General features: G+C 40.4%; 1 protein-coding gene across 3 annotated transcripts; it reads left to right on the top strand.

Moving 5' to 3' along the window:
* Window positions 1–2734: 2734 nt before the first annotated feature.
* klhl15 (kelch-like family member 15) lies at window positions 2735–26333 on the top strand. 3 transcript variants are annotated; one of them, XR_005461301.1, is made up of 5 exons: window positions 2735–2974; window positions 6941–7056; window positions 15705–16416; window positions 22282–23457; window positions 25891–26333. XR_005461301.1 is itself a non-coding variant. In XM_038802378.1 (4 exons), exons 1-4 carry the CDS (start codon window positions 2969–2971, stop codon window positions 23389–23391), a joined length of 1944 nt encoding a protein of 647 aa, XP_038658306.1. In that variant the 5' UTR covers window positions 2735–2968; the 3' UTR covers window positions 23392–26333. The 3 variants fall into 3 exon arrangements, 1 of the variants encoding a protein (XP_038658306.1); XR_005461300.1 differs by having other exon boundaries at window positions 22282–23526; XM_038802378.1 differs by having other exon boundaries at window positions 22282–26333.
* The last annotated feature ends 510 nt before the right edge of the window (window positions 26334–26843 follow it).

Raw genomic sequence — 26843 nt, 5'->3', positions numbered from 1 at the left:
AGAGCAGGATTTGAGCAACGTCGGCATGAAAGGAGCCCAGAAGATCCAAGACAGCAGCTGAAGGCTGGTGACTCCTTGCTGCAAGTTGTTGGCACAAAGGTGGGCCTTTGGAGTGGTGGTGTTGTGCTTGGCACAGCTGAAGACCTGATATTGTGTGTGGAAAGTGAAGCTTGAGTTTACTGGGAGATCCGGGGAAGAGAATCTTGGAAGGTGAGATTGAAACCCTGAGAGGTGGATCATTCGAGTGGGAGCAACCTTTGAAGAGAATTTCAAGGCAAGATATCCAAATATGAAAATTGGAAACCCCCTTGAGAAAGACAAGTTTCAGTGAGATTGGTTAGCCCACAATGTGACAAACATTTGGGTGCTTTGACAAAGGATCATCTGGACTCGAAACATTAGCTCTTTTCTCTCTCTGCAGATGCTGCCAGACCTGCTGAGATTTTCCAACATTTTCTCTTTTGGAAACATCTGCGTGGGTTTTGGGAAATCTATTTTGGTTGCATCTGTCACCTGTGCAGCATGGGTGTCCAACCACATTTCGCCTGTAAATTCATATATGCTTCACTTACCCTGTATGTTAGAGTACAAGATGGATATTGGAAATCGTTTTATCTTTCTGAACTTGCACAGTAAAGTTTATTTTTGATTCTTCAAATCTTGCAGAATCTGAGCAAGAGTTTTGAACCTCGGCAATGTTGAGCCTGATAGTTTAAAGTGGTGCACAGGGTGCATGACTCGGGCGAGAATGAGTGGGTTCTTTCAGGGGGTAACAGATGAGTGTGAGAGGTGTGGCCGAGGGGCCAGTGAACTACGCACACGTTTTGGGTTTGCAAAAAATTGGGAAAATTCTGGGCCGTCTTAGCTAGGGTAGTGGAGGAGGAGGTGGACCCAGACCCTTTGGTGGCGATATTTGTGGCTTCAGAGAAGGTGGTACTCATGGAGAAGAGGAAAGCTGATGTCGTGGCCTTCGCCTCTCTGCTTGCACGGCGACAAATTTTGCTGGAGTGGCGGTCGGCATTGCCATCGGGGGCAGCGGCATAGTTGGGTGACTTCCTACGGTTGGAGAAGATAAAGTATGAGTTAAGGGGCTCGGCAGGGGAGTTTGAGAAAAGGTGGGGGATGTTTGCGACCGTGTTTGAGGAGCTGTTTGTCGCACGGGGGGGGGGGGGGGGGGGGGGGAAGAGGGTGAAAAAGGGGAAAGATCTGTACAGACTGTATAGTTAATTGTTGGGAAGTATGTTTCCCAGGGTGTTTATTTGCTGTAATCTGCTTTGATACATGTTTGTAATAAAATACATTTTAAAAAGTCTTAAATCTCAAACTTCATCTACTTAAACAAAATGTTATTCGTCCCTTGCCAGATATTCCATGATCCAGGGTCTGGGCAAGGATCATAACATCCTCTTTAACTCTATTTCCTTTCTCATTTTTTAATCTTGGTCCTTGGTTCATTTTGCTTTATGGGACCGATTTAAGTAAAGGAGAGCATCTAAATGTGGAGGATAATATGGAAATCCTTAACGAAATGTTTCTTGGAAATGGCTGTAGAATTGAGAGCGTAGGTGTCAAGGAGGAAAATATGGGACAATTGTTACATACTTGTAGAAAAGAAATTGGTCTCTGAAAACATTGAGCTAAAGTTTAAAAGTCCGAATTCTGTGCACCCTGGACTGTGAAAAAAATGTTAGAATTGAAGTCACCATTTGGTCCATCAAGTCAGCACCAAACCTTCTGAAAGAGCCCCCTATCTAGGCCCACTCCCCCACATAGTCTGCACATCTTCGGACTGTGGGAAGGAAACCAGAGCACCCAGAGGGAGCCCACGCAGACACGGGGAGAACATGCAAACTCACCCAGTCACCCAAGGCTAGAACTGAACCCGGGTCCCTGGCACTGAGGCCTAAGTTACCAATATCTAGGCCCCAAGCTCGGAATCTCCCCACCTTTACGCCTCTACCTCATTTTCGGACACTTGTGAAAACCTCAACCTTTCATCATGTTTTTAGTCATTTGATGGTGGGTTGTGAGGGTCCAGGCAATCGGCAATTGTCAGCCTGCCTTCGCAATGTCTGCGGGAAGCTATGCTGCTCTCGCCGACCGGAACGCTCCAAAATCCCAGAGCTTCCGATGAAACTGAACAAACCCCTGCCGGACGATGTTGGCTGAGAACAGACCCGTTCCCGTACACAGAGCCCAACCTTTAACCTGCCAATCAACACCAGACGCCGCCCCTTTGGTTATGAACTCCAGACCCCGCCCCCTTTGTCCTGAACATCAGACCCCGCCCCCTTTGTCCTGAACTCCAGACCCCGTCTCCTTTGTCCTGAACTCCAGACCCCGCCCCCTTTGTCCTGAACTCCAGACCCCGCCCCCTTTGGCCTGAACTCCAGACCCCGTCTCCTTTGTCCTGAACACTAGACTCCGCCCCCTTTTTCCTGAACTCTAGACCCCGCCCCCTTGGCTCTGAACTCCAGACCCCGCCCCCTTTGTCCTGAACGCTAGACCCGCCCCCTTGGCTCTGAACTCCAGACCCCGCCCCCCCATGCCTCTGACCTCCTGGCCCCTCCCCTTGCCTCTGAACTTCTGACCCCGCCCCCTTTGGCCTGCTCTCCAGGCCCCGCCCCTTTGCTCAGAAGGACTGAGCATACAGTTGGTTTGAACTCCAGGCCCCGCCCCCTCCCAGACCGCGTGGGAAGAACTTTCGCCGGAAGTGCTCCTCGTTGTTTTGGTGGTTTTCGGGGAAGTGACGTCAAACGCCATTGGCAGCGCACACCGGTGGAAGAGAAGATGGCGGCGGTGGGCTGCAGCTGACACTGAGTTTAGGGGTTGGGGGGAAACGGCGCCAACATCACTGGCGGTTTAGCGCCGACAGAGGCCGAGCGCGAAGAGGAGAGAGCGCCGGGGCCCCCCCAGGAGTCGCTTTTAAAGGGAGGGTTACATTGTGAACGCGGAGCGGCAGCTACTGATGTTGGTGAGTGTGAGGCTGCACCCACCCGGGAAATCTGCTCGACTCAGCGGATGCCCTTACTGCTGGCAGGTTAACGGGCGTCAACATTCAGTTCAAACCTTCCCATCATTCGGCCTGTCTTGTAGTCAACTACCTCCTGAAGCGCGCGCCCGAGAGCGCAACACCTGCTTATTTTCTAATTTTAGTGAAAATTCTCAAGACGAAATTAAGGGTCAAACTTGGGGACTAGAGGTTTTTTCATAGAAAAATACTTTTACCCTGATTCTCCCTTTCTGCTAATTTTCTGCATGTATTTTTAAATAAATTTACTGAGGTTGGCACTTAAAGTCTATTTTTAAACATTAGATTTTTGTACATGACTGAACTTCATTCAACCCATTGGTATGTTTTTCCCTTGGGTAACCGGGATTTAAATGAAATGTAATGCTCTTAATGCGTTGATACAAAAAATTTTAAACGCTGAAATGTTTTAGGCCAATAAATGAAGAACTTAAATTTCGAATGTTTTACTTGTGTGATCTTGTAAGAAAATACTATGAGGCAACCTGGCACTGTAATCACTGGTATTTTAAAACTTTGTATTCTTCAAATCTCATTTTGAATTTTCAGATTACAAGGATCACCCTGGCAAGGTGTTGAGAAAGGCAGTTGGTAGTAACTCTTGAGATTGCAATATTGCATAGATGCTATTGAGTGTGATGCCTGGGGCCTTCGTAGCCCAAATGTAAGTGTCAAACAGTTTCCTTCTGTTCAGTCATGGGGTGTGGCATGGCTAGAATTTGTTGCCCATCCCTGATTGTCTTTGAGAAGTTGGTGGTGAACTGCCACCTTGATTTACTGAAGTCCATATGGTGTAGGTACACCCACTGTGATGTTCGGAAGGGATTTCCAAGACTTTGACCCAGTGACAGTGAAGGATTGGAAATATATTTCCACGTTGAGATGGTGTGTGGTTTTAAGGGGAACTTATAGGAGATATTTTTTCCATGCATCTGCTGCCCTTGCCCTACGTAGTTGCAGTTGTGGGTTTGGAAAGGAGGTTTGACAAGTTGCTGCTATGCATCCTGTAGGTGGTATACACTGCTGGCACTAGTGGAGGGAGTGAATGTTTAAGGTGATTGATGAGGTGCTGATCAAGATTTGTCCTAGATTGTATTAAGTGTTTTCTGTTGTAGCTGCACTCACCCAGCAGTGGAGTGTATTCCATCACAGTCCTGACATTGGATAGACTTTGGCATGTTAGGGAGCTACTTGTCCCAGAGCTCCTAGACTCTGATCTGTGGTAATAGCTACAGTATTTATGTGACTGGTCTTTAGTCATGGTAACCACCAGGAGGATGTTCATGGTGGGATATTCAACAGCAATAATGCTGTTGAACCTGAGTGGAGAGAGGGTTATATTCTCTCCTATTGGGAGATGGTTATCACCTGGCACTTTGGCATGAAAGTTATCAGCCCAAACCTGAATATTGCCCATGTCTTGCTGCATATGGACACTGACTGCTCCACTTTTTGAGGGGTTGCAAATAGTGTTGGAATGTTGTCCAATCATCAGCAAAAAATCCCACTTGATCTTATGATAGAGGGAAAGTCATTGATGAAGCAGCTGAAGATGGTTGAGCCTAGGGCAATGCCCTGAAGAATTCAACAGTGATGTTCTAGGCTTGACATGATTAGTCTCCTTTGTGCCAGTTATGACTCCAACCAGTGGAAAGTTTTCCACTTGATTCTCACTGACTATAATTTTGTACGGTTTCTTTGATGCCAAACTCTCATTGCTGCCTGATGTCAACGGTAATCATTCTTGAGTTACTTCTTGAATTCAGCTCTTTTGTCCATCTTTGGATGAAGGATGCAATAGATGATGAACCAAGTCATCCTGGGGAAACCCAAACTTGAGTATCAATGTCAATGGGAGGTTATTGCTGAGTAAATGCTTTTCGATAGAACTATCAATGTGACCAACCATCACTTCACTGTTGATTGAGGATAGATTAATGGGACAGTAAGTGGTTCAGTTGGGCTTGTCTTGTTTTTTGTGGACAGGACAATTTTCCATATTGCCAAGTAGATGCTAGTACTGGAACAGCTTGGTTCAGGGTGTGGCCAAGTCTGGAGCACAAATTTTCAGCACTTCAGCTGGTATATTGGCAGGGCTCAGCCTTTTCGGTATCCAAGACCTTTAGCCTTTTCTTGCTATTCCATAAAGGTAAGCAAATTTGCTGTGCCATCTGTGATGGTGGGACCTGAGGAGAAGGCTGAATAGAACATTCATTTTGTAATTCTGACTGAAGATGGTTGCACTAATGTGTTGGTCTCCCCCGTAGCTGAGGATGTATACCAGTGTCTGCTGGTAGGTCTGGACTACCAGCAAGATAGGACATATCCAGGGATAGTGACGGAGGTGTCTGGGATTCTGTGAGTATGACTATGTCAGGCTATTGCTTGACAGGTCTATGGCACAGCTCTCCCAATTTTGGCACAAGTCCTCAGGTGATTAATGCAGATCGCTTTGGAGGATTAAATGGCAGTGTGCCTTTGTCATGGTCACACAGCTAAATCGCTGGCTTTGAAAGCAGACCAAGGCAGGCCAGCGGCACTGTTCAATTCCCGTACCAGCCTTCCCGAACAGGCGCCGGAATGTGGTGACAAGGGGCATTTCACAGTAACCTCATTTGAAGCCTACTTGTGACAATAAGCGATTTCATTTCAAGTCCTGTGTCTAGGTAGATTCTGGGTAGTCTTTGATTTTATTTTTCCTTGACTTTTCTGTAGAAGTTTGATATACCTGAATTGCTAGACCATTTTAGAGGACAATTAAGTGTCAACCACACTGCTGTGGCTCTGGAGTAACATGTAGGACAGATTAGCTAAGGACAGCAGATTTCATTCCTTCCAGGACATTAGTGAACTGGATGTTTTTTTACAATAATTCAGTAGTTTCATGGTCACCATCATCAAGATTAGCTTTGTATTCTATATCCAGTTTAAATTCTCACAGCTGGGCCACTGATTTACTAGCCAAGTAATATTACTGCTATGCAGCAGGATAGGTGGGGTTGCGGGGGAGTGGGCCTAGTCTGGATCTTCTTTCAGAGCATCAGTGCAGATTCAATCGGTGGAATGGCCTCATCCACTGTAATGATTCTATGGATTCTAAAGCTGGAAAATGCTGTTCCCTTATTAGTGTTCCTGTTACTATCACAAGCTGAGATAACGTAATTTAGTATTTAAGGTTTGTTCACCAGAATGGTAACAGCACTAAGAACAGCGATTTCCAAATGTCCAACCAGGGCAAACAACTGGGCATGAAATTAAAACAGAAATAGAACTGAATTCACAGAGCTTTGTGGGTCATGTGGCCCAAGAGCTGTAGCGTGGGCATGCTTGCTTCAAAGCATCAAAATATATCAACTGATTATAATTTCCAAAAGACTTGAAATTTTAGCTTTGATCCTCGTGTGCTTCGTGGTTTGTTTCTTCGTAGTTTTGGCTCAGCAAATGTAAAATAGTTTTAAGAAACCTAATATTTGTGCTTTCTGATAACTAAATACAATTCTCGATAAGTGCCAGTGTCCAATTCCGTTAGGCTAACAACTCTTGGGGAAATATCTGACCATTTTTGCTGAATAAATTCAGTGCTGCATCTAACATGGTCAAGTGACTCCCTTTAGATAGTATATGTCTGGATGTCAGTTAAGTGTAGGATTGAGCTCGAGTGTAATCTCCTCTGCCGTTAAGCAACTCGCCACAAAGTTTCAGCTCAAGATACGAAAAGTAGCTGCTGGACAAGGTAAGATAGCTGCTGCAATCTAGGAAACTGAGAAGGGGAACCAAATTGGGGAAGCCGGAAAACCATAAATATGTCCTTTTTAGCTTTTTCTCTGTCGTAAAAGCATTAGGGATTAGTTATTTAAATTGAAGTAGGAAACCATATGCAAACCTTTGTTTATTTTCTCTCCTATTCAGACGAGTGTGGAGCCTCCTTTGGGCAGGAGCACAGGACGGTTGGGTCTGCGGCCATCCTCACGGGTTTCATCAATGTTGCTCCACGCTCATTCAACAGAAGGTGCACTTGCAGCAGGGTGAGATGGCTGTCAAATATTTCCTCTTTTGATGAGATTGGTGTGCTATTTCTGATTATACAATCTATCTTACAAGCAGCTCAGCCAAGCACTGGTGATGCCTACTTGATCTTCAACTCTGGGCTGTGTCAAATGGGCACCACTGGAACCATGCTCACTGCTGTGAGGTTGATGCTGTGTTGCCTTGCTACTGAGCTATAGTCGATAAGCTATAAATTACAAAATCTTATCAGCAAGCATGCAAATAATAGTTAAATTGTTTTGTGTATAAATGTGGGAGGTATATCTAATTATTCTTAAAGCACTATTCCCTGCTCTATTTTGAGGTATCTGTGCTACTTGAGGGATAGAGGTTTCGAAAGACATATTTTTCTTGTTATAAATTCCTTCCTGAGGCCACCCAGCAGAAATAAGACCTTATTGTACAGGGAAATTCAGTCATAGTCCTGTTTCTCACTTAGTATACTTAGTGGATATATAAATATATATTATATATATTTTTTTTTAAAGAAAAGCCTCAATGTGGTGTGATGTGATTTTTGCACGCTATTCTCTCAAAGTTAAAGTGTGCCATTTTCACAAGGGGGCTTGTTGGAACAAATCCAAAGCTCACTGGATAGCGAATGAGTGCGAGTGAGAAGAAGCTGGTAAAAAATGCGTGTGTGTAACATAATACAAATGAGAACCAAGCTGAAAATAGGAAGCTCAGAACCAGGCTGAATATAGGAAGTTCAGAGGGTAAGTAAAAAAAGTAATGTCAAGCAAAAAGAGAACATGAGAAGAGACTGGCAGCTAAACTAAAAGAGAACCAAAAGACTTCTATAAGCAAATAGGTAGTGAAAGGAAGGGTGGCGCCAGAGACATAAGAGGGGATTTATACATAGAAGAGGACATGACTGAGGTACTAAATAAGTAATTTGTATCTGTCTTCACCCAGGAAGCAGGTGCAACCAAAGCAATAATGAAATGAAAGATAGTTGAAATGTTGGGTGGGCAGAAACTTTATAAAAAGGAGATAGTAGAAAGGCTGGCTGTTCTTGGTTCATAAGTCACCAGGACCAACTGAGATGCATCCAAGCATGTTGAAAAAGTTAGGGTGGAAATTGCACTGGCCATAACCTTCCGATCATCGTCACTTACCAAGGCTGCTGCCAGAGGACGGAGGAACTACAAAATGGGTGTAAGGATCAGCCTGGTAATCATAGAATCCCTACAGTGCAGATGGAGGCCACTCAGCCCATCGAGTCTACACCGACCCTTGCTTCTTTAGAGCATCCTACCTAGGCCCAATCTCCCACTTCTATCCCCTTAACCCCACCTAATGTTTGGGCAACATTAGCATGGCCAATTCACCTAATCTGCACATCTTTGGACTGTAGGAGGAAACTAGAGCACCCAGAGGAAACCCACGCAGACACTGGAAGAAAGTGCAAACTCCACACAGTTACCCGAGGTTGGAATCAAACCCGGTCTCTGGCGCTGAGGCAGCAGTGTTAACCACTGTGCTGCCCATAGGTCAGTCAGTTTAACTTCGGTGGTGGGAAAGAGTTTAGAAATGATAATCTGGGAAAAAATTAAGTCACTTGCACAAATGTGAATTAATCGAAGAAAGTCTGCAGACATTTGTTAAAGGCAAATCATGTTTAACTAACTTGCTTGAATTTTTTGATCAGGCAATAGAGAGGGTTGGTGGGGATAATACCTGTAATGTGGATCACATTGCCTTCCAGAAGGTGTTTGATAAAGTGCCACATAATAGGCATGTCAGCAAAGTTAAATACCATGGAATAACAGTCATGATGGAAAGTGAATTGTGAGGTATAAAGGATTCTGCACTTTAAATTGTGGCATAGAGTACGAAAACAAGGGAGTCATGGTGAGTTATGCTAAACATTGATTCAGCCTTGCCTGGAGTAGTGTGTCCAATTCTGGGCACCACACTCTCGGAAGGATATGAAGGCAATAGAGAGGGTGAAGAAAAAATGTATAAGAACGGTCCCGCTTGAAGGGTTTCAATTACCTGTAATCCTTTGAGAAGGCATGGTTGAGAGGAGGTTCAAAATCATGAGTGATCTGGGCAGAGTATATAGAGAGAAACTAACCCCACTGGTAGAAGGGTCGCGGGCCAGAGGACACATATTTAAGGTGAATACCAAAGGTGAGATGAGGAAAAACATTTTTAAGCAACGAGCGGTTAGGTCTTGGAATATAGTTCCTGCGAGAATGATGGAGGAAATTTCAATCATGGCTCTCCTGAAGGAATTGGATCATTATCATAGAATTTACAGTGCCGAAGGAGGCCATTCGGCCCATCAAGTCTTGGAAAGAGCACCCTACCCAAAGTCAACACCTCCACCCTATCCCCATAACCCAGTAACCCCACCCAACACTAAGGGCAATTTTGGTCACTAAGGGCAATTTATCATAGCCAATCCACCTAACCTGCACATCTTTGGACTGTGGGAGGAAACCAGAGCACCCGGAGGAAACCCACGCACACGGGGAGGATGTGCAGACTCCACACAGACAGTGACCCAAGCCGCAATCGAACCTGGGACCCTGGAGCTGTGAAGCAATTGTGCTATCCACAATGCTACTGTGCTGCCCATATCTGAAGCGAAAATCTTTTGAAGGGCTACAGGGTAGTGGATGAAACTAGCTGATTTGCTCTTGCATGGAGTGGCATGGAAACAAATGCTGTAACTATATGATTAGATGAAGAAACATAAAGATCTTTCTCTACTTGTAGGTTATTCTGCATCATGCCTTCTTTTCCACATTGGAAGAGCCGGACAATCGTTGTTCATAACTGCATTTGAGGGAGGTAGAGTCAGTCACTGAATTACATGTCTCTCTAATCCATTTTGAACATAAATTCTTCTGAAAACTTTTATACAGCATCATAAGAGAACTGGAGTTTTCCGTTTGATTTTCATGGAACCATAGAGTGCACCACAGAAGGCAGCCATTTAGCCCCAGAGTCTTTGAGGGCTGTTTTGAAGAGTAACCCAGTTAGTCTCTCCTGCGTGCAAGCCCAATAGTCCTCCTTTCCTGCTTCAATTTATTAACCTGCCTAATTCCCTTCAAAAACTACTATTGAATCTGTTTCCATTGCTATTAAACAGTGCATTCTAACCACTTCTTGCGTAAAGTGTTTCCTCATGTCACCTCCAGTTCTTTTGTCTGTCACATTAAATTTGTAACCTCTGATTATCAACCCTTCAGCTATTGTAAATTGTTCTCTTTATTTATCCTATCTAAGCTGGTCAGGATTGTAGACACCTCTATCAAATCTTCTTTTTCTGCTCGAATGAGAACAGTTCCAGCTTTTCCAGTCTACCCATATAATTTATCCTTCATTACCATTTGTGTAAATCTCTTCTGCACCGTCTCTAAGGCTTTGAACATCCTTCTACATTATGGTTTCGAAATGCAATTATAGAATAATCTAACTAAAAGTATCTAAGAAATAGCATTGTAGGAATGTTGAATTTAAAACGTGACATTTTAATGATATGTGGGAAACAGAACGTGCTAGACTACTATTAAAGAGCAAAAAAAGCTGCATTGCCTCTAGGGAAGGGGCAATGGAAAACAAGGGATTTGTCCCTTTTTAAATTGCCAGTCTCTGTCATCCTCTGCCATGAGACAGTTGTGAGTGAAACTGAGGAGCATGGCCACATATAGGAAAAGCTTGTGTCTAAATTGCTGTTCACATATAGTTCTCGCCAGTTAATTACTGACAAACAGCAGCTACATTGGAATTAAAGGTCAAGAGTTGAGGCTTTTTTCCCCTCCCATCTAGAGATATGAACATGTTATTTTTCAATTTGCAAAAGGATTGTCTTCATCGAAAAACAGGTGGAATTCCAGCTCCAGAATGCTGCTCAGTGGTTCATTTTGGAAATTGTTTGTTGATTGGGTTTGGCTGTGACATCCACTGTGGGATAACATCCCGTTGACATGTTAGTCATAAAATTAGGATCTTGGTCATTACAGGCACACTGGTCCCAGCAGTAGAAACGACTGCCTGGGAAATTGAAGCTAGCAACTCCTGATTGTGATCTGCTCTCAGCAACAGACAATGGGAATTTAGGTTAAGAACATGGTTGGTTTAGGGCAGCACGTGGCACAGTGGTTAGGACTGCTGCATACGGTGCTGAGGACCTGACTTCGAATCCCGGCCCTGGGACATTGTCCATGTGGAGTTTGCACATTCTCCCTGTGTCTGCGTGGGTTTCACTCCCACAACCCAATGATGTGCAGGATAGGTGGATTGGCCACGCTAAATTGCCCCTTAATTGGGGAAAACAAAAGAATGCGGTTGGTTTAATAGTACAAGATGTGAGGCATGCAGGCCTCAAAATTGCAGTAGGTGGCAGCACTGTACGTAAGCGTATATGTTAAATGTTACTATGTAGAAATATTAAGATTAATAGCAGCTAAATGTAACTAAATACAAGTGCTACTTGCAAGAAAAGTACAACTTTTGACTGCCACCAATTGCAGCACACAGAAAGGACATTCCTGAAGTAATGGCCTGTCCAACACTAAAGCCCTGCATTGACATCAGCATTGCCTCAATGGAAGGGGGAAACACACGCATTTGGTGTTTTTACAGAGAACCAACATGGGCATGATGGGTCAAATGGCTTCCTTCTGGGCTGAAACCATTATATGATTTTGCAGCTTTATTGTATCAGAATATGTTTGAAGAATGGCCACATGGGCAACGGGCCACAGACCTATGTCTCAACACGAGTTGCTGCCTATTTGTATGAGGGAGAACAATTCATGTGCCTGGTTGTATTTTTCAGAATTGTTGTGAGCCTTATTAATAGGCTTTGTTCCATGTCTGACAACAGGTGCTGTCTTGTACTTAAGGATTTGCTCCTCCTTTTGTTAGTTCATTAATATTCATTTGTAGTTAAAATGAGTGTGATTTATGCAACAAATCTGTGTTTGTGTTTTATGTTACAGAGTATTGCAGTTTTAGAATCACTGAAAATTCAAAACAGTAGGAGGCTATTTGGCCCATCATGTGTCTCAGCTGGATTTTTACATATAGAGTTTATAATCTAATTTCCACACCCTTTATCTGCCATCTTCTTAAACCCTGTATCAACTGCCAGATGCTCTGTTCCTCTGATTCCAGCTTTCTATGCATCTCCCATTCTTTTTTCCCCATAGAGTGCTCAACTACCTACCTTGGTCTACATTTTGAATCTCTCCCTGAAACATTGCCACGTCGTTCTCCACATTTCTAAATAATCTCAGTACCCATCTATTTGGCTGGGTTTTATTCACCCTCCCAGGGTTCTTTCCCAGATAGCGACAGATTTTCTTGTGCCGTGGGGTTTTTCTTTCACTTTTTTTTTTAAATTTAGATTACCCAATTATTTTTTCTAATTAAGGGGCAATTTAGCGTGGCCAATCCACCTACTCTGCACATTATTGGGTTGTGGGGGCGAAACCCACGCAGACACGGGGAGAATGTGCAAACTCCACACGGACAGTGACCCAGAGCTGGGATCGAACCTGGGACCTCAGCGCCGTGAGGCGGTTGTGCTAACCACTAGGCCACCGTGCTGCCCTGGTTTTTCTTTCACAAAGGTGCTATGCAAATACAAGTTGTTGGAAAATGGCGATTGACGTTGAGCAGCATTGTGTTTCTATTACTCATGATAGAATGAAAACACAGCCAGACTGGTTGAATTCCAATCTGATAATAGCGAAAGTTTATTTTCCTTTTGGAAAAAGTGTCCTGCTTATCAGTGTGAAAACTATTGACTTACATCTTGTGTATCAAAACACAGGCGTACATCCCTCTTTAGATAATAAAGCAAAAAGGATAACATTTTTATGAGAAAAAGCAATGGATTGATGTTGAGGTCAACTCATTTGTCTTATTTTGCTAGCTAAGAACTCTTCAGTGTTCAAAGTGGCTTGGCTAGGATTTCAACTGCTGAATAATTTAAAGTTGCAGCAGATTTGCTATTTTATGTTTCTGGCAAGGCAGTGTTTTCTGCTTGTCATGGTTTAGGAACAAACAGTGACTTTTTTCTGTTTGTAAGTTGCAATTTTTATTAATTGATTTCTGACCCTTTTCCCCACTCTGATGACAGTCCTGCTACTAGATGTTTTGCATTTAACAATTTATTGATGTACAGAATTGAGGGGAAGGGCTGAAATCAGTATTTTTTTTCAATAAGGAGGCATCTTAATTTATCATAGAATTTACAGTGCAGAAGGAGGCCATTCGGCCCATTGAGTCTGCACCGGCTCTTACAAACAGCACCCTACTGAAGCCCACGAATCTACCCTATCCCCGTAACCAGTAACCCCCACTTAACATTTTTGGACACTAAGGGCAATTTAGCATGGCCAATCCACCTAACCCACACATCTTTGGACTGTGGGAGGAAACCGGAGCACCCGGAGGAAACCCACGCAGACACTGGGAGAGCGTGTAGACTCCGCACAGATAGTGACCCAGCCGGGTATCGAACCTGGGACACTGGAGCTGTGAAGTAACTGTGCTAACCACTATGCTACCGTGCTGCCTTAAACAGTAAATTTGTCTGCTCTAAACAGTAAATTAAATCTTAATTTGCAGGTTCTTAAAGGGCATAATAAAAAGAAAAGTCTAAGAAATAATTGACTAGATATGTAATATATGCAAGGTGAATTGTCTTTGAATCTGGATTCCAATGTCAGGAAGAAAATCACAAAGTTGAGTGGGTGTCGAAGTTGTGTGGTTGCTGGTTTCTAATGAAACCCCTGCTAAATACTGATTGATTGGGTCAAGTGAAACTTTTGAAACTTAATTTCAGGTCCATTATGCAGGACATGCTGTCAGTTTTTACATATATGATATTTACATACAACTCTACTCCTCTCGACTCCTTCACTGTCTCTAAATTATCAGATTGCCTATCTGCTATCCAGAGCTGGGGGACACAGAAATTCCTCCCAACTAAGTATGGGAAGGTCGAAGCCATTGTTTTTAGTCCTCACCACAAACTCTGATTCCCACCTAGCAAATCTATATCTCTCTGGCAACTGCCTGAGGCTGAACCATGCTCTTTGCAATCTTGGTGTCATACTTGATATGCCTGTGCCATCACTAAGACTGCCTATTTCCATCATTGTAAGATTGCCCAATTCTGCCAATATCTGTTTATATCTGTTGCTGAGATTCTCATCCATACCTTTCTTACCTCTTGACCATATCAACATGTTCCTGACTGTCTCCCACATGCTATACCCGTCAACTCCAAGTAATCAAAAACTCTGATGCCTTTGCCCTGTCATCCATCACCCCATGTGCTCACTGATCTACAATAGCTTCTAGTTAGGCAACATCTCAATTTTAAAAATTCTCATCCTTTTCAGATTCCTCCATTGCCCCACAGGTTAGGACGAAGGGGCTCCAGTTCTTTATTACTACTCAATAATTGGAAGTGTACATATGTCACCACTGGATGAAATCTGGATCAATTTAGTTATGTTGACCCACTGGATAAATAGCCTAACAACTCACAATTGAAGCTCATTAGAGAGGATCATAATTCTCATGCCACTGATTCGAATGGCATAAAATAAGGTGGGCTGTAAAACGAGGGTGATCGAATCTGCCCAGCTAATACCCAGGTGTTGAAGATGGAAACCTATCCCAATTAGTGCACAAAGCACCCCTCTGTGGGAAAAGCAGCTTGCTGTTTTGTTAAATAGCACTGAATGAAAAAGGTCTGTTTGAATTTCAATATGGCAGATATGTATTTGCATATCAGAATGCTGAATGTGTGAGAACATCAGAGGATTAGCTAAAGATATTTGTTTTCAAGGTTGAAACCTTTGACTAAAAATGATTTTAGTCACTTAGTGGTAACACTCTTTATAAAATGAACTTTTAAAAATGTGATGTATATTGTGTTGTACTAAATATTTAAAAGGGGTTCAAATGAAAAGCTAAAGTGTTAGTCATTTTGCTCTGCTGGGCTGGGCAAAAAACAGGAGTGGAACTGGAAGTAAGTGATTTAATTGAATTCTAAACATGCTTCAAACATAGTTGGTATTTCAGGCTATCTATGAAGAATTTAGACTGGAAACAAATACTAATAGCAAAAGTAATCACCATAAAATGATACTGATGGTAAACACTGAGGACAATAGAGAGAATGAGCAGAATAAATACAAACTGATGATGGTGAGCACTACTGAAAAGGTATATTTTAATGCAAAATCTTGGACAGAATGTTCTTGAACATTGGAACAATAAAATCTGCTTTGGTTGAGCAAATGCAATGACTGCAGGTGCAGATGAATACCAGTGCTACTGTAATTAATTTATTTTGTCTGATCTAATTAGTTACCATGCTAAATCTGAGACCTGCAGTAAATTTCTGTACAAACACGTTTTAATTGTTCTTGGTGTTAGCCTGGTATAGATGTAAAGTTTCTAAATTATAGCTACCAGCAGAAGCATTGTACTACTTGTGCTAGAAGTTATAACGGTTAATGTTAGTTGTCAGGAAATGGGAGCAGCAGCTAGGGTGCGCATTTGTGGCCAGTAATTCTATAGGGTTTTTTTTTAAAGATTAAGTGTATTAATCCATATTAAGATTAATCCTTTTTGACTGTTTCAGGGCATTAATGGCAGGAAACGTGGATGTGTACAACTCTTCTGTTCATGACTCCTGCGTGTCTTCAGGGTTTAAAACCTTGTATGAGGAGGGATTGCTGTTTGATGTCACCCTTGTGATTGAGGATCATCAGTTCCAGGCTCACAAGGCGCTACTTGCTACGCAGAGTGACTACTTTCGAATAATGTTCACAGCTGATATGAGGGAGCGGGACCAGAACAAGATTCACCTTAAGGGACTGACTCCAACAGGTTTTAGTCATGTGCTTCAGTTTATGTATTATGGCTCCATTGAACTGAACATGAGCACTGTCCATGAGATCCTGCAGGCAGCCATGTATGTCCAGTTGACTGAAGTGGTGAAATTCTGCTGTTCTTTCCTGTTGTCAAAAATCTGCTTGGATAACTGCGCAGAAATCATGCGGCTCTTGGATGATTTCAGTGTTAATATAGACGGTATCCAAGAACAGCTGGACAAGTTCCTGCTCGAGAATTTCGTGCCACTCATGTCCCGAGCTGACTTTCTATCCTACTTGAGTGTTGAAAAGCTTTTGTCATGTTTGGAGAATGATCAGCTGAGCCGATTCCCAGAGATTGAGCTTTTTGAGGCTGCGCAGGCCTGGCTGCGACATGACAGAAGCCGTTGGAGGCACACAGATACCATTGTTCAGAATGTCAGGTTTTGTCTGATGAATACAACAAACGTTTTGGAAAAGGTTAGTATGTTTGAAAGCAGTAACCAAGAATCAGCATTTAGTTAGGTCATTGTGTGCTGTGGGGAAAACATCAGTCAGGGTCCGTTTACTCTTTGCTTTAGCTTGCTGATCTATTATCGTTAGCAATTACTCTTTCCCTTTTTTTTGCTTCTTCCTTCACTTTTTAGCTATTATTTTATGCTGACGCAGATTATGCAGGCTTCTTGTGTCATGGGGTGACTTACGACATTTATGAAAAACAGAATTACATTAATCTTTTTGCGTGTCATATATACTGGATGTAGAAGTTCTGTGATTTTAAAAAAACAAAATTGATTAAAATGTTTGGTCTAGAATGCTGTAGAATTGATTTCTTTTTGTATTTGGGGAAGAAGATAGCTTTTGGAATGTCACTCTAATGCAAGCAGTTCTATTAAGATTTTATAGCAAAAGCTAAATCCCTACCGTAAAACTTCCTTTCAAGCTAGTGTTTCCCATCTCTGAATCAATTTTGGTTGTGGTTGTGAATGGCATCACAAACACTTTGGATTCTTGAGAAGCTGACTCTAGTGAACTCTTTAGTCGCTGGCGGTTATTTCCTGTGGAACTAGGAATGAACTTGAGTGGTCCTGAATCCACTTGCACCAGGAGCTAGTGTAAGATAATAACAAAGATAGGACAGAAAGGCAACTAATCATGGGTTAGGAGTCAGGATCAGATCAAATGGTTGACATTCCTCTACAATTGGATTATCCACCAGGCTTTGGTTGGTTATCCAGCGTTACTTACCATTTCAGTGAAATCAACTGACTTTAAATTATCTTTCCACCTTTTCAGAAGAACATTGTTTTCCAGCAATCATTTCATAGATTTGCTTTATTTTTCGGCAGTTTACTGGTGGTCCTGACTTTTTTTTAAAAACAGTACAACTAACTATAGGAAGAGGTCCAAGTGTGCTTGTGTTCAAAATCTTGCATTAACATGTTGGGAGGAACTTTTGGACAGGAACCTTTGTCTGTAGCAAGCTTTGTTTGAGTTACTTTGTTTGGATCTGCAAGTATCGCAACAAACTCTGCCAAAGCTGTTATACCTGTGTACATCGTAGTCACCGTGAATTCACAGGAACCAAATGAACATAGAAAGCTCAGGAGATTTGAATTCAGGCAGGTCTTGGTAGGACTTAGTCCCTTCAAAGGATAATTATGTACCTTTTTGTACTTGTGTGTATTTAAATCTGCACACAGTTTAGTACGTTCTATTTAGCAAGAAATGTCTTGTTCTGTCTCCAATGTTTGTGTGGAATGATTGCAATACAATTGGTTATAACTTCTGTAAATATGATAATTCTTGTAGTCAAGAAATACAGTGGAGCACACTTAAGATCAATTATTTGTCTCTCCAGGCTATGCACTTATTGCAACCAAGTGGACTGGTGTAAGAGTTGCTATGGGGACACCTATTAGAAGACCAGCGGAAGGGTCTGCTGAGCATGAATTTTAGTTTTCTCTTCCCTCCCTTTTAAATCGTTAGGGTGTGACTGTAATAAAGTGGAAGCTTGAGCCTGTGCTCTCCCCTCGCCTCTTTACTTACTCATCTTCTCCAGCATCTTCAGCTCTGCACCACAAATAGCTCATGATCAGTTCATAGCAGATTCAATTGTAAGCCACAAACAGAGCCATTTTGATTCTCAAATTAAATACCACATGTCAGCCTTTTTAAAAGCAGCGTTATCAGCAATGGTCACTTTCAGAACCTGTTGCTCAAACAACACAACTTGTTAATTCAGTGAATTACTCATCACTTTTGTATCCGTACATCCAGTTGTCCTGAATTGATTAATATATGTAACATAAAGCTGACATTGCTCTAATATGACATTTAGTGGTGCTGTTTAATATCAGCCTACAGCTGCTATACCTCATCAGCCCTGGGCATTGATATATTTGTAGCTGTTAATGATCACTATATGCCTGTAGTCAAATGCAGTGCAATATTCACAGTGAGCTGGTGATACCTATCTGCTTAAAGTAGGTTCTGCCCTATTCTACTCAATCCAGCCAATACCAATGGTGAGTGATTGGATTGAGACTGAAATGGTCTCAGGCAGGTGAGAATTGAGCTTAAGATGGTTCCACTGTTATCAATAGATGGCACTTGTTCCAGATACTGTTTTTCAAAGTTGTGATCTGGTAAGGTGGGAATGAAGGAAACAGTTAATATACCAGTTTTAGTGTCTGTAATTACCATTCATCTTGTATGTGAAAATGTACGCACTTGTGATGTTGATTTAATTACAGAAACTTTCTTGAGCAAAATAGATGTGTTTATTGTTTTTGTTTGGTGTTTTATTTGGTGGTGGGAGGGAGGGAAGGGGCAGGTCACACACTTTTACTCTAATACAGCTCACCTTTTGCAGTAACACACCAGCCGTGTGGCGTGGACTGATACTCCCAGCACACATCAAAGTGTGGAGAGCATTTATACTGGGGATACCAACCTAGCCTGTAAGTCTTTGTGCATTTATTTGTACATAACGAGTGTAACTAAAACACAAGCTTTAAGAATGATTGGAACACAATGTGCCGATTTGCGCAGACTGTGTAATAAATAAGATTGGCCATTACCTGAGGAAGAAAGACACGATAACATAGGTTTAAAATTTTAAATTCATTTGCAACTTTCCTCATAATTACAGGGGATCTTTGTACGATTTGATTTCTATATCTCCATCCTCTTTCCCCCCCCCCCCCCCCCCCCCCCAAAACCATGAAGTATGAGGTATTTCCGTGTGAGGCTCACCAGGTAACTTGGAGCAATATCCCAGTAAATTCTAACTTGAATTTTTGAAAAATTGACCGATCTTACTTTGGGAAGAGGAAAATTATTGTATGGTGCATTTTAATTTTGATTGTGCTATAATGCGCCAGGACTTTGTTTTCTTTCCCCACAAAAATGATGCAATTTTGTATATTCAAGTTAAATTATTACTAAAATGAAACAACTGTAGCATGAGGTTAGCTATATTAATCCAGAGTTTTCACACTTACACAATTTCCCCTTTATATGTGTTATATTATTCTGCATTCAGATGCAACAAAATAACATACTAAAGGCAACTCTGACTTTCAGACATTCATGCTGTATTCTCTCCTATATATTCATGCTAATAAAAAGGATTCTTTGTAGCTTTATCATCCAGTTTTAAATTGCCAGTGTTATCTCTTTACCAACTTCCTTCCATTTCAGATGCTCATAGTTTTCAAAATAATTGGCATGATCTGATTATATTTAAACTTGGGGAAGCAGCAAATTCTTCCCATTAAAACATTTGTGCTGTTTAAGGATCAAATAAGGTTGGGTGCCGTACTGCAGTTTTAGAATTACAATTTTGTTTCCTGCATCACTCTCACCCAACCTCCAAAACTGTCCTCCCCCAAAGTTTCTATTGATCCATGAACACAGTTCTTTTTCAATTTGGTTTTTGTCTCCAGTTAAATGTTTTGTTGGATTTATTGGGACTTGTGCACTTTATTGGTTAACATCTAAAGCCAGACATGCTAGGAATGGCTTTGGTGCTGAAATAAATATTTTTGAAGGATCAATTTTATGAATTGAATGCTTGGCCTGGTAACCTTTACATCCCAGATTTGCAACTGTTTTGATATTTAATAGTTATTCTTCCTTTTGTTTACTTGCAAGGATAAGCCTCAACTCCTGAGATATTAAGTACACCATTCAGATATAGCCCATCCTTGAGGGATTACCATGCAGGTGTTGTGGAAAACCTTTTAGTGGACTACTCATTGAAAGTTCCAGGCTTCTAAGGTGTCTGCAACATATTTTTACGTTCTTACAAGCAAGAGTCTCAGCTACCCCCTGTACTTTATTTTCAAAGAAAGAGTTTAGTAAGGGGATTAGTAAGGAGAAATAAAATGTGGGGTATTTCTAATGAATATTTTCTTAAAAAGTGAATTTAGTAAATTTGCATGAGTCCCCAGTTTGCTCTCTGAACCCTCAGCCATGGGATAGGAAAAATCAACCAAGACGTCAAGTTTTTGATCACTATATCAAGTTCCCTTTGCTGAAGGTGGGTGACAGCGAGCATGGTCTTGACTGTGATGCTATTGCCCTCAGTTGCCAGTATTCATTATCTAAGCTTAGTAAGAAGTATAAGTCCTTCAGAAAAGGTCTCGGGGACGGAGGGAAGGGTGGGCGAATGCAAATATCCAGCAATATATTTTCAATTTAGAATGAGACTTCTGTGTCATTATATAATCATAGCATTTATTTTGAACATTATTTTACACAAGGTGCAGTTGAGGGTGATCCTTCACCAAGTCTTAAGATATCACACAAAGTGTTAGGTGGAAAATCTATCCATCCCTATGATGTTTTCTAAAGTAAAAAGAAGTTACAAATTCAACTATTTACTTCACGAGGAATCCGATAATGAAAGAACTGTATAATGTGTCTTACGGATGGAATTATTTCTTGTGGAAGAAACGCACTGTCATTAGGTGATTTTAAAAAAGTTACTTCTCTTATACAAATTTCTGAATTTTACATATATTAAGTTTACATTTGACAGTTGTAGGGTAGTGTTTGCATTGCAGTCGCTGGCCACTTTAAGTGAAGGGGTGGTGTGTGTGTTGATTGTTGCATATGACTGCAAGAAGTTGAAATTAAACTTGCAATATAATATAGTTTCAATTTTTTTTGTGTTAACCGTGTAAAGTCAGTCCAGGTCAACAAGTATGGATTTTTGTTGCAATATTCCAATCCTTTTATGCCTGCAGATTATTGCCAAGTCTATTGAGCCTTGTATAATATCTCCAAATGAGAACCAATATTGTCCCAATAGTCTGTAAAACATAAAATTCCTATCATAGAATCCTGACAGTACAGGACTCAATTCGGTCCATCGAGTCTGCACCGACCCTCTGAAAGAGCACTCTACCTAGACCCACTCCCCCACCTTCTCCCTGTAATCCCAGCTAACCTATGGACACTAAGGGGCAATTTAGCATGGCCAATTCCCCTAACCTGCACATCTTTGGATACTCATCAAATTATGTAAATAAAGGATATTAACATGCATTCTTGGTTGAATCCAGACGGTCGAACATAACTATTGTACTTTCAGAAGGAAAAGGTAATGAGTATGGCATCAAAATAATTACATATTTAAGTGAGACTGTTATTAAATATCCAGGTTAAGTTGGAGGTGGTCAGATATTTGATTTTTATTTTAATATAGCCAATGCCGTTCTATACCCCTGTGTCATAGTGACTTGTTAACTAAACCATTAAGAACAAAGCAAGGTGGCGAAGTTAACCAATTCTTAAAATATTGCCATTGCTGAAGTTTAGCTTGCTGAAAATAATTTGATTGAGCTGCACAGTAAGAGATGGTGGAATATAAACTAAGTATTAATAGATGTATTTTATCACATTTTGGTCTTAGCCATTTGCAAAGAATTTGGGGCAGAAAGCGCAACAGTAAGTTTCACGTTTTGTGACAGAACACCATCCTTCTAAACAATCTGCAATAAAGAATGAGCTGAGTAATTAGAATTAACATCGGTACTTGCACATTGTGTGTAGTTTACGCCACAGCGCTATTGCTAACCCATGTGTGAAGACTAGTTTGTAATGTTATGCCAAAGTATTTGTTGTGGTTTATCCTAAAATTGCACAACCATGGAGTATAGCGCTTTTGATATTGATTGTGTATTTGGTCTCTTTATTGGACAAAGATTTCCTATTGTAAGTACTAATTATATTAGGATTTAGAACTAGACTGGAGCAGAGGTATTCTAGCTGTTTAAAGTTGATCTTTCCTATTTCCAAATTGTCACCATGTTATATATTCTCATTTCTTCTCAGGTGAAACCATCTGAATTTTATCGCTACTCACGACAGCTTCGATTTGAGGTTGAGCAGGCTTTAAGTTACTTTCAAAACATTAATCAACAGCCTCTTCTGGAGATGAGATCTAATCACATTCGCTCTGCCAAGGCACAAACTGCAGTTTTCCGAGGAATGATTGGACACAGCATGGTGAATAGCAAGATTCTTTTGCTGCACAGGCCAAGGGTCTGGTGGGAACTGGAGGGTCCACAAGTACCACTGCGACCTGACTGCCTTGCAGTAGTGAACAACTTTGTGTTTCTATTGGGAGGGGAAGAGTTGGGTCCCGATGGTGAGTTTCATGCCTCTTCCAAAGTTTTCAGGTATGATCCCCGACAAAATTCATGGTTGAGAATGTCCGATATGTCTGTCCCCCGATCTGAGTTTGCTGTCGGCATCATTGGAAAATTTATCTATGCTGTGGCAGGGAGAACGAGAGATGAAACCTTTTACTCAACAGAACGTTATGACATTACGCAAAACAAATGGGAATTCATTGATCCATATCCGGTTAATAAATATGGCCATGAAGGAACAGTTCTTAACAATAAGCTGTACATAACTGGTGGCATAATGTCCTCTTCGACCTCTAAACAAGTGTGCGTATTTGATCCCAGTAAAGAAGGGACTGTAGAACAGCGGACAAGGAGAACACAAGTGGTTACAACATGTTGGGAGAACAAGGCCAAAATGAATTATGCACGCTGCTTTCATAAGATGATTGCCCACAATGGGAAACTCTATGTATTTGGCGGTGTGTGTGTAATTTTACGAGCATCTTTTGAGTCTCAAGGCTGTCCATCTACAGAAGTTTATAATCCTGATACTGATCAGTGGACCATCTTAGCATCAATGCCCATAGGTAGAAGTGGACACGGGGTGGCAGTTGTTGAAAAGCAGATAATAGTTCTTGGTGGCCTTTGTTACAATGGTCAGTATAGTGACTCCATACTTACCTTCGATCCAGAAGAAAATAAGTGGAAAGAAGATGAATACCCAAGGATGCCTTGTAAGCTGGATGGTTTACAAGTCTGCAGCCTTTACTTTCCTGACTTCATATTGGAGCATGTTCGGAGATGTACCTAAGACGTGGCTATGGCTACATTACACTAATCAACTGGAGGGGAAACAGTAGATCTTTAATGGATTTGGGTGAGAGCAAGTTATGCAGTATTGAAAATGTATTGCCCTTGAACACAAGATGCCAAAAGAAGAAGCTATGTACGTCTTTTCTGTGCAGTACAGTGTTATTTTAAAAACATTTTATTAGATGTAGTCTTTTGTCAAAGTCTATAAAAGATTTTAAATTAATTCTCTACCATTTAACTTTTAAAAAATCATTTGTTGTGAAAGGGGAAGTTTATGTTTGTACCTGTACTTTACAATTTACACCTTGATGGCCTCGCACCTTCAGCTTGGCACTTAGTACCTGGTACAATTTCAGGAGAGCTTACTTGATTTTTTTCAGCCATGTTTATCATTTATTAGGTTTTGTTTTCCTTTTTGTTTCCTCTCCTGTTTATAATTCTAGCAACAACTTTGGCCTTTCCACTAAATCTTATTTCTTATGAAATTGAAACCAAGGTTTCCAGTACTGTCTTTCATGGTCTGATCATTCCGTCATAGAATTATGCACCCATTAAATAATGAAATCTTTAGGACTGTAACATTATGAAAATACCCCGTTGTGCAGTTAGTTTAATACAGGAGGCAGCAGAGCTCATGAGACCCTGCTAGAACTATTTGAGGGGGGCAGGGGCGCAGCTAGGATAATTTGCGTGAATCAGACGATTATTTGGAGGAAATTTTGTGTTTTCTTCTGTGTATAAACCTGTGTTTAACATTTGTTTTGTGTTCACTTTTTATAAATTTTAACATGATTGGTTTTTACATTTATCTGTGATGTAAAAGTTAGATTTTTCGAGTTTCCAAAGGACAGCATTGGAAACCTAAACTCCAGCGTGAATTGTATCCTACAAATAGCTTAAACCCATATTAGCTAATTTAAGAAAGGATTGCTGGGAAATCCTTTATTAGGTCACTGCAATGTCTTGTATGTTTGAATTTCATCACCTTTCTGTGAATGTAGAGTTTGATATAATATGGTAAGTTTTAGGTAGAACTGCAAAAGTAGGGTAGACAAGTCTCATATTGATTTGAGTTGAAATGAACTGTATTGTATTTGGATGGTGATAACACTGGAAAGGCTTCTGTTTTAAAAAGAAAAAATGTTCTGTTCTAAGAACAAACCGTTTTTCAAAATGCACGTAAATGTACATTTTAGTACCATCTCTATGCCATCATTTATTGTAGAATAGGCAGTAAACTCTGCAGCTTAAACAATTTATCTTGCACATTTGTAACTATCTTTATTTCTCTTTGTGACTCACAAAGCTTATTTAACAATATTGGACACGCCTACCATTTTAACCATTCTGGAAACCAAAAAAAGTCATGGATTTGATTGTAGGAAAACTAGTAGATTTATCAAAAAAATGTAAAGGGACAAAAAAAAAATCAGGAAGTGTAAAAAGTGTTGCAGTGTAAATACTGAATCTTATTTTTCACTCTGGGCAAAGTGGATGCATCAAGCTTCCAAATGAAGTGTATTTAGTTAGCCATAGTCTTGAAAAGTTGTGCTACAGAAAATTTAAATATTAAAAATTATCACGGACATGTTATTGTAGTAGCAGTTAAACAATCTGAATTGTTAAGGCCTCTCAGTTACAAGGTGATATCCAAAAATCAACAAGCTGTATTCATTAATTCTGTGGAGGTGACTAACCATACTTGTCACTTTATAATGTGTTCCAGTTCAGTAGGATGCACCTTTGCAAATACCATCTTGCTTGTTTTATAGATTCCATTTCCACTATTCTAAATCGATCTACTAAACTGCAAATTACCACTTCTTTTAAATGAAACTCGCTGTATTGAATAGACTGCGTTTTATATAAAGTCTTTAAGATGAGGCTAATTTATACTAAAGATTTGAGAAAAGTATGTATGTGTAGGATGAGGGGAAAGAAATTGAATCAATCCATAAAAACAAATTAGTCATAAGAAAAGACCTTGTACAGAAGTATATGTAGCTAACATTTTGGTGCCTGGAGACTTTACACTCTGTTAATGGATGACACTATTTGTGTATAAGCCAGATGCACTGTTCTGTTCTTTTTTAAAAAACTTTAAAGATCTTGCAATTAGCAACCGCGAAATACATAGTTCTTTAATTTCATGAACATTTTGGTAACTATAAGAAGCTGAGCATTCAGACTGTTGTCCCAGGGGTTTTAAGTGCCTGCGTTCACAAATTAAATGTGAGGTTAAGATCAGTCTGCAAGGGTTCTTTAAATCATTTTGTTCCATTGTGACTAAATGGGGACACTGTAAAGCACAGTAAACCTAAACTTCTCTAATGCATTGTCAAGATTTTGAGTAAAAGGGAGATTTTTCTACATTTGAAACAGACTGTAAATCATAAACATTGGGCTGTTCTTGGACTATTTCACAAATGCAGCCAATGTAGTTAAAGTACGACAAAATAAATTATAGTTTTCTTAAATGCTGTAACATTTTTTTTAGATCTTATTCTCCTACTTGAAGCCTACTCATCTCTGGTCATTGTAGAATCATGGACCAGCTGTTCTGTTGGTGCAGGGGGCCACCTTTACCAGCAGGAGCAGGCAGTAGCACTTGCAGCCTAAGACAGACCCAAGTTGGAATGCATTTACATGTTAACTATTTGACTGAATGTTCATGTCTTATTTATATTAACTATATCCTCACTGGAAAAATTGGAACCACACTGCAGTACAATATACAAAATATTCAAATATCCACTTAATCAGTGCAAAAAATATTTTGTGACTTTTTAAAGCTGAAGATATTTGTAAAAACTGTAAAAAGTGTTAAATAAAAGAGTTGACTTTTAAAAAGGAGTCCTTTATTTGTAAATTCTCCTTGACTATTTGAACATCTATCAACACGCATTGACTTAATTCCTATTAAAAGTAATGCCAGTAAGACAAAAATGGTATTTGAATTTGCCTTGATTTCTCTGTTTGAAGGAAAAATTGATTTAAATTTGTTTTGTATCGTATTAATGTATCAATTAATATACAATGATTGTTTTTAATGGTGGCAGTAGTCAACTGATCATTGGATGACAAGTAAAAACGAAAGCGTGCAATATCTTTACATTTTTCATCTCATGACAAATCATCTGTATGAAATCCAATCAGTGTTCCAGTGATTTCCTGATGAGTGCATTTCGAATTTTTTGACAAATTGTCAAATGTGTTTTTATATTTTATTTGCATATGCAAATGTATTTTTTTTGTAATTTATTGTATTTATAATTACTTCAATTAAACCATTTAACCCCCTTCTTCTCTACCCATTTGAAATGTTTAAGTGAATATTTATTTCACTAAGGAAACAAAATTTTCTTTTTGAATGTGGCATGTTTATTTGCCTTGACTGTTTCTTTTCTATGTTAAATTTATGCATATACTCTGTAAAATAAAGATGTTATT

This window comes from Scyliorhinus canicula, chromosome 7, assembly GCF_902713615.1.
Source record: "Scyliorhinus canicula chromosome 7, sScyCan1.1, whole genome shotgun sequence".
Taxonomy (NCBI): Eukaryota; Metazoa; Chordata; class Chondrichthyes; order Carcharhiniformes; family Scyliorhinidae; genus Scyliorhinus; species Scyliorhinus canicula.
This window is presented reverse-complemented; position numbering and strand designations above follow the sequence as displayed.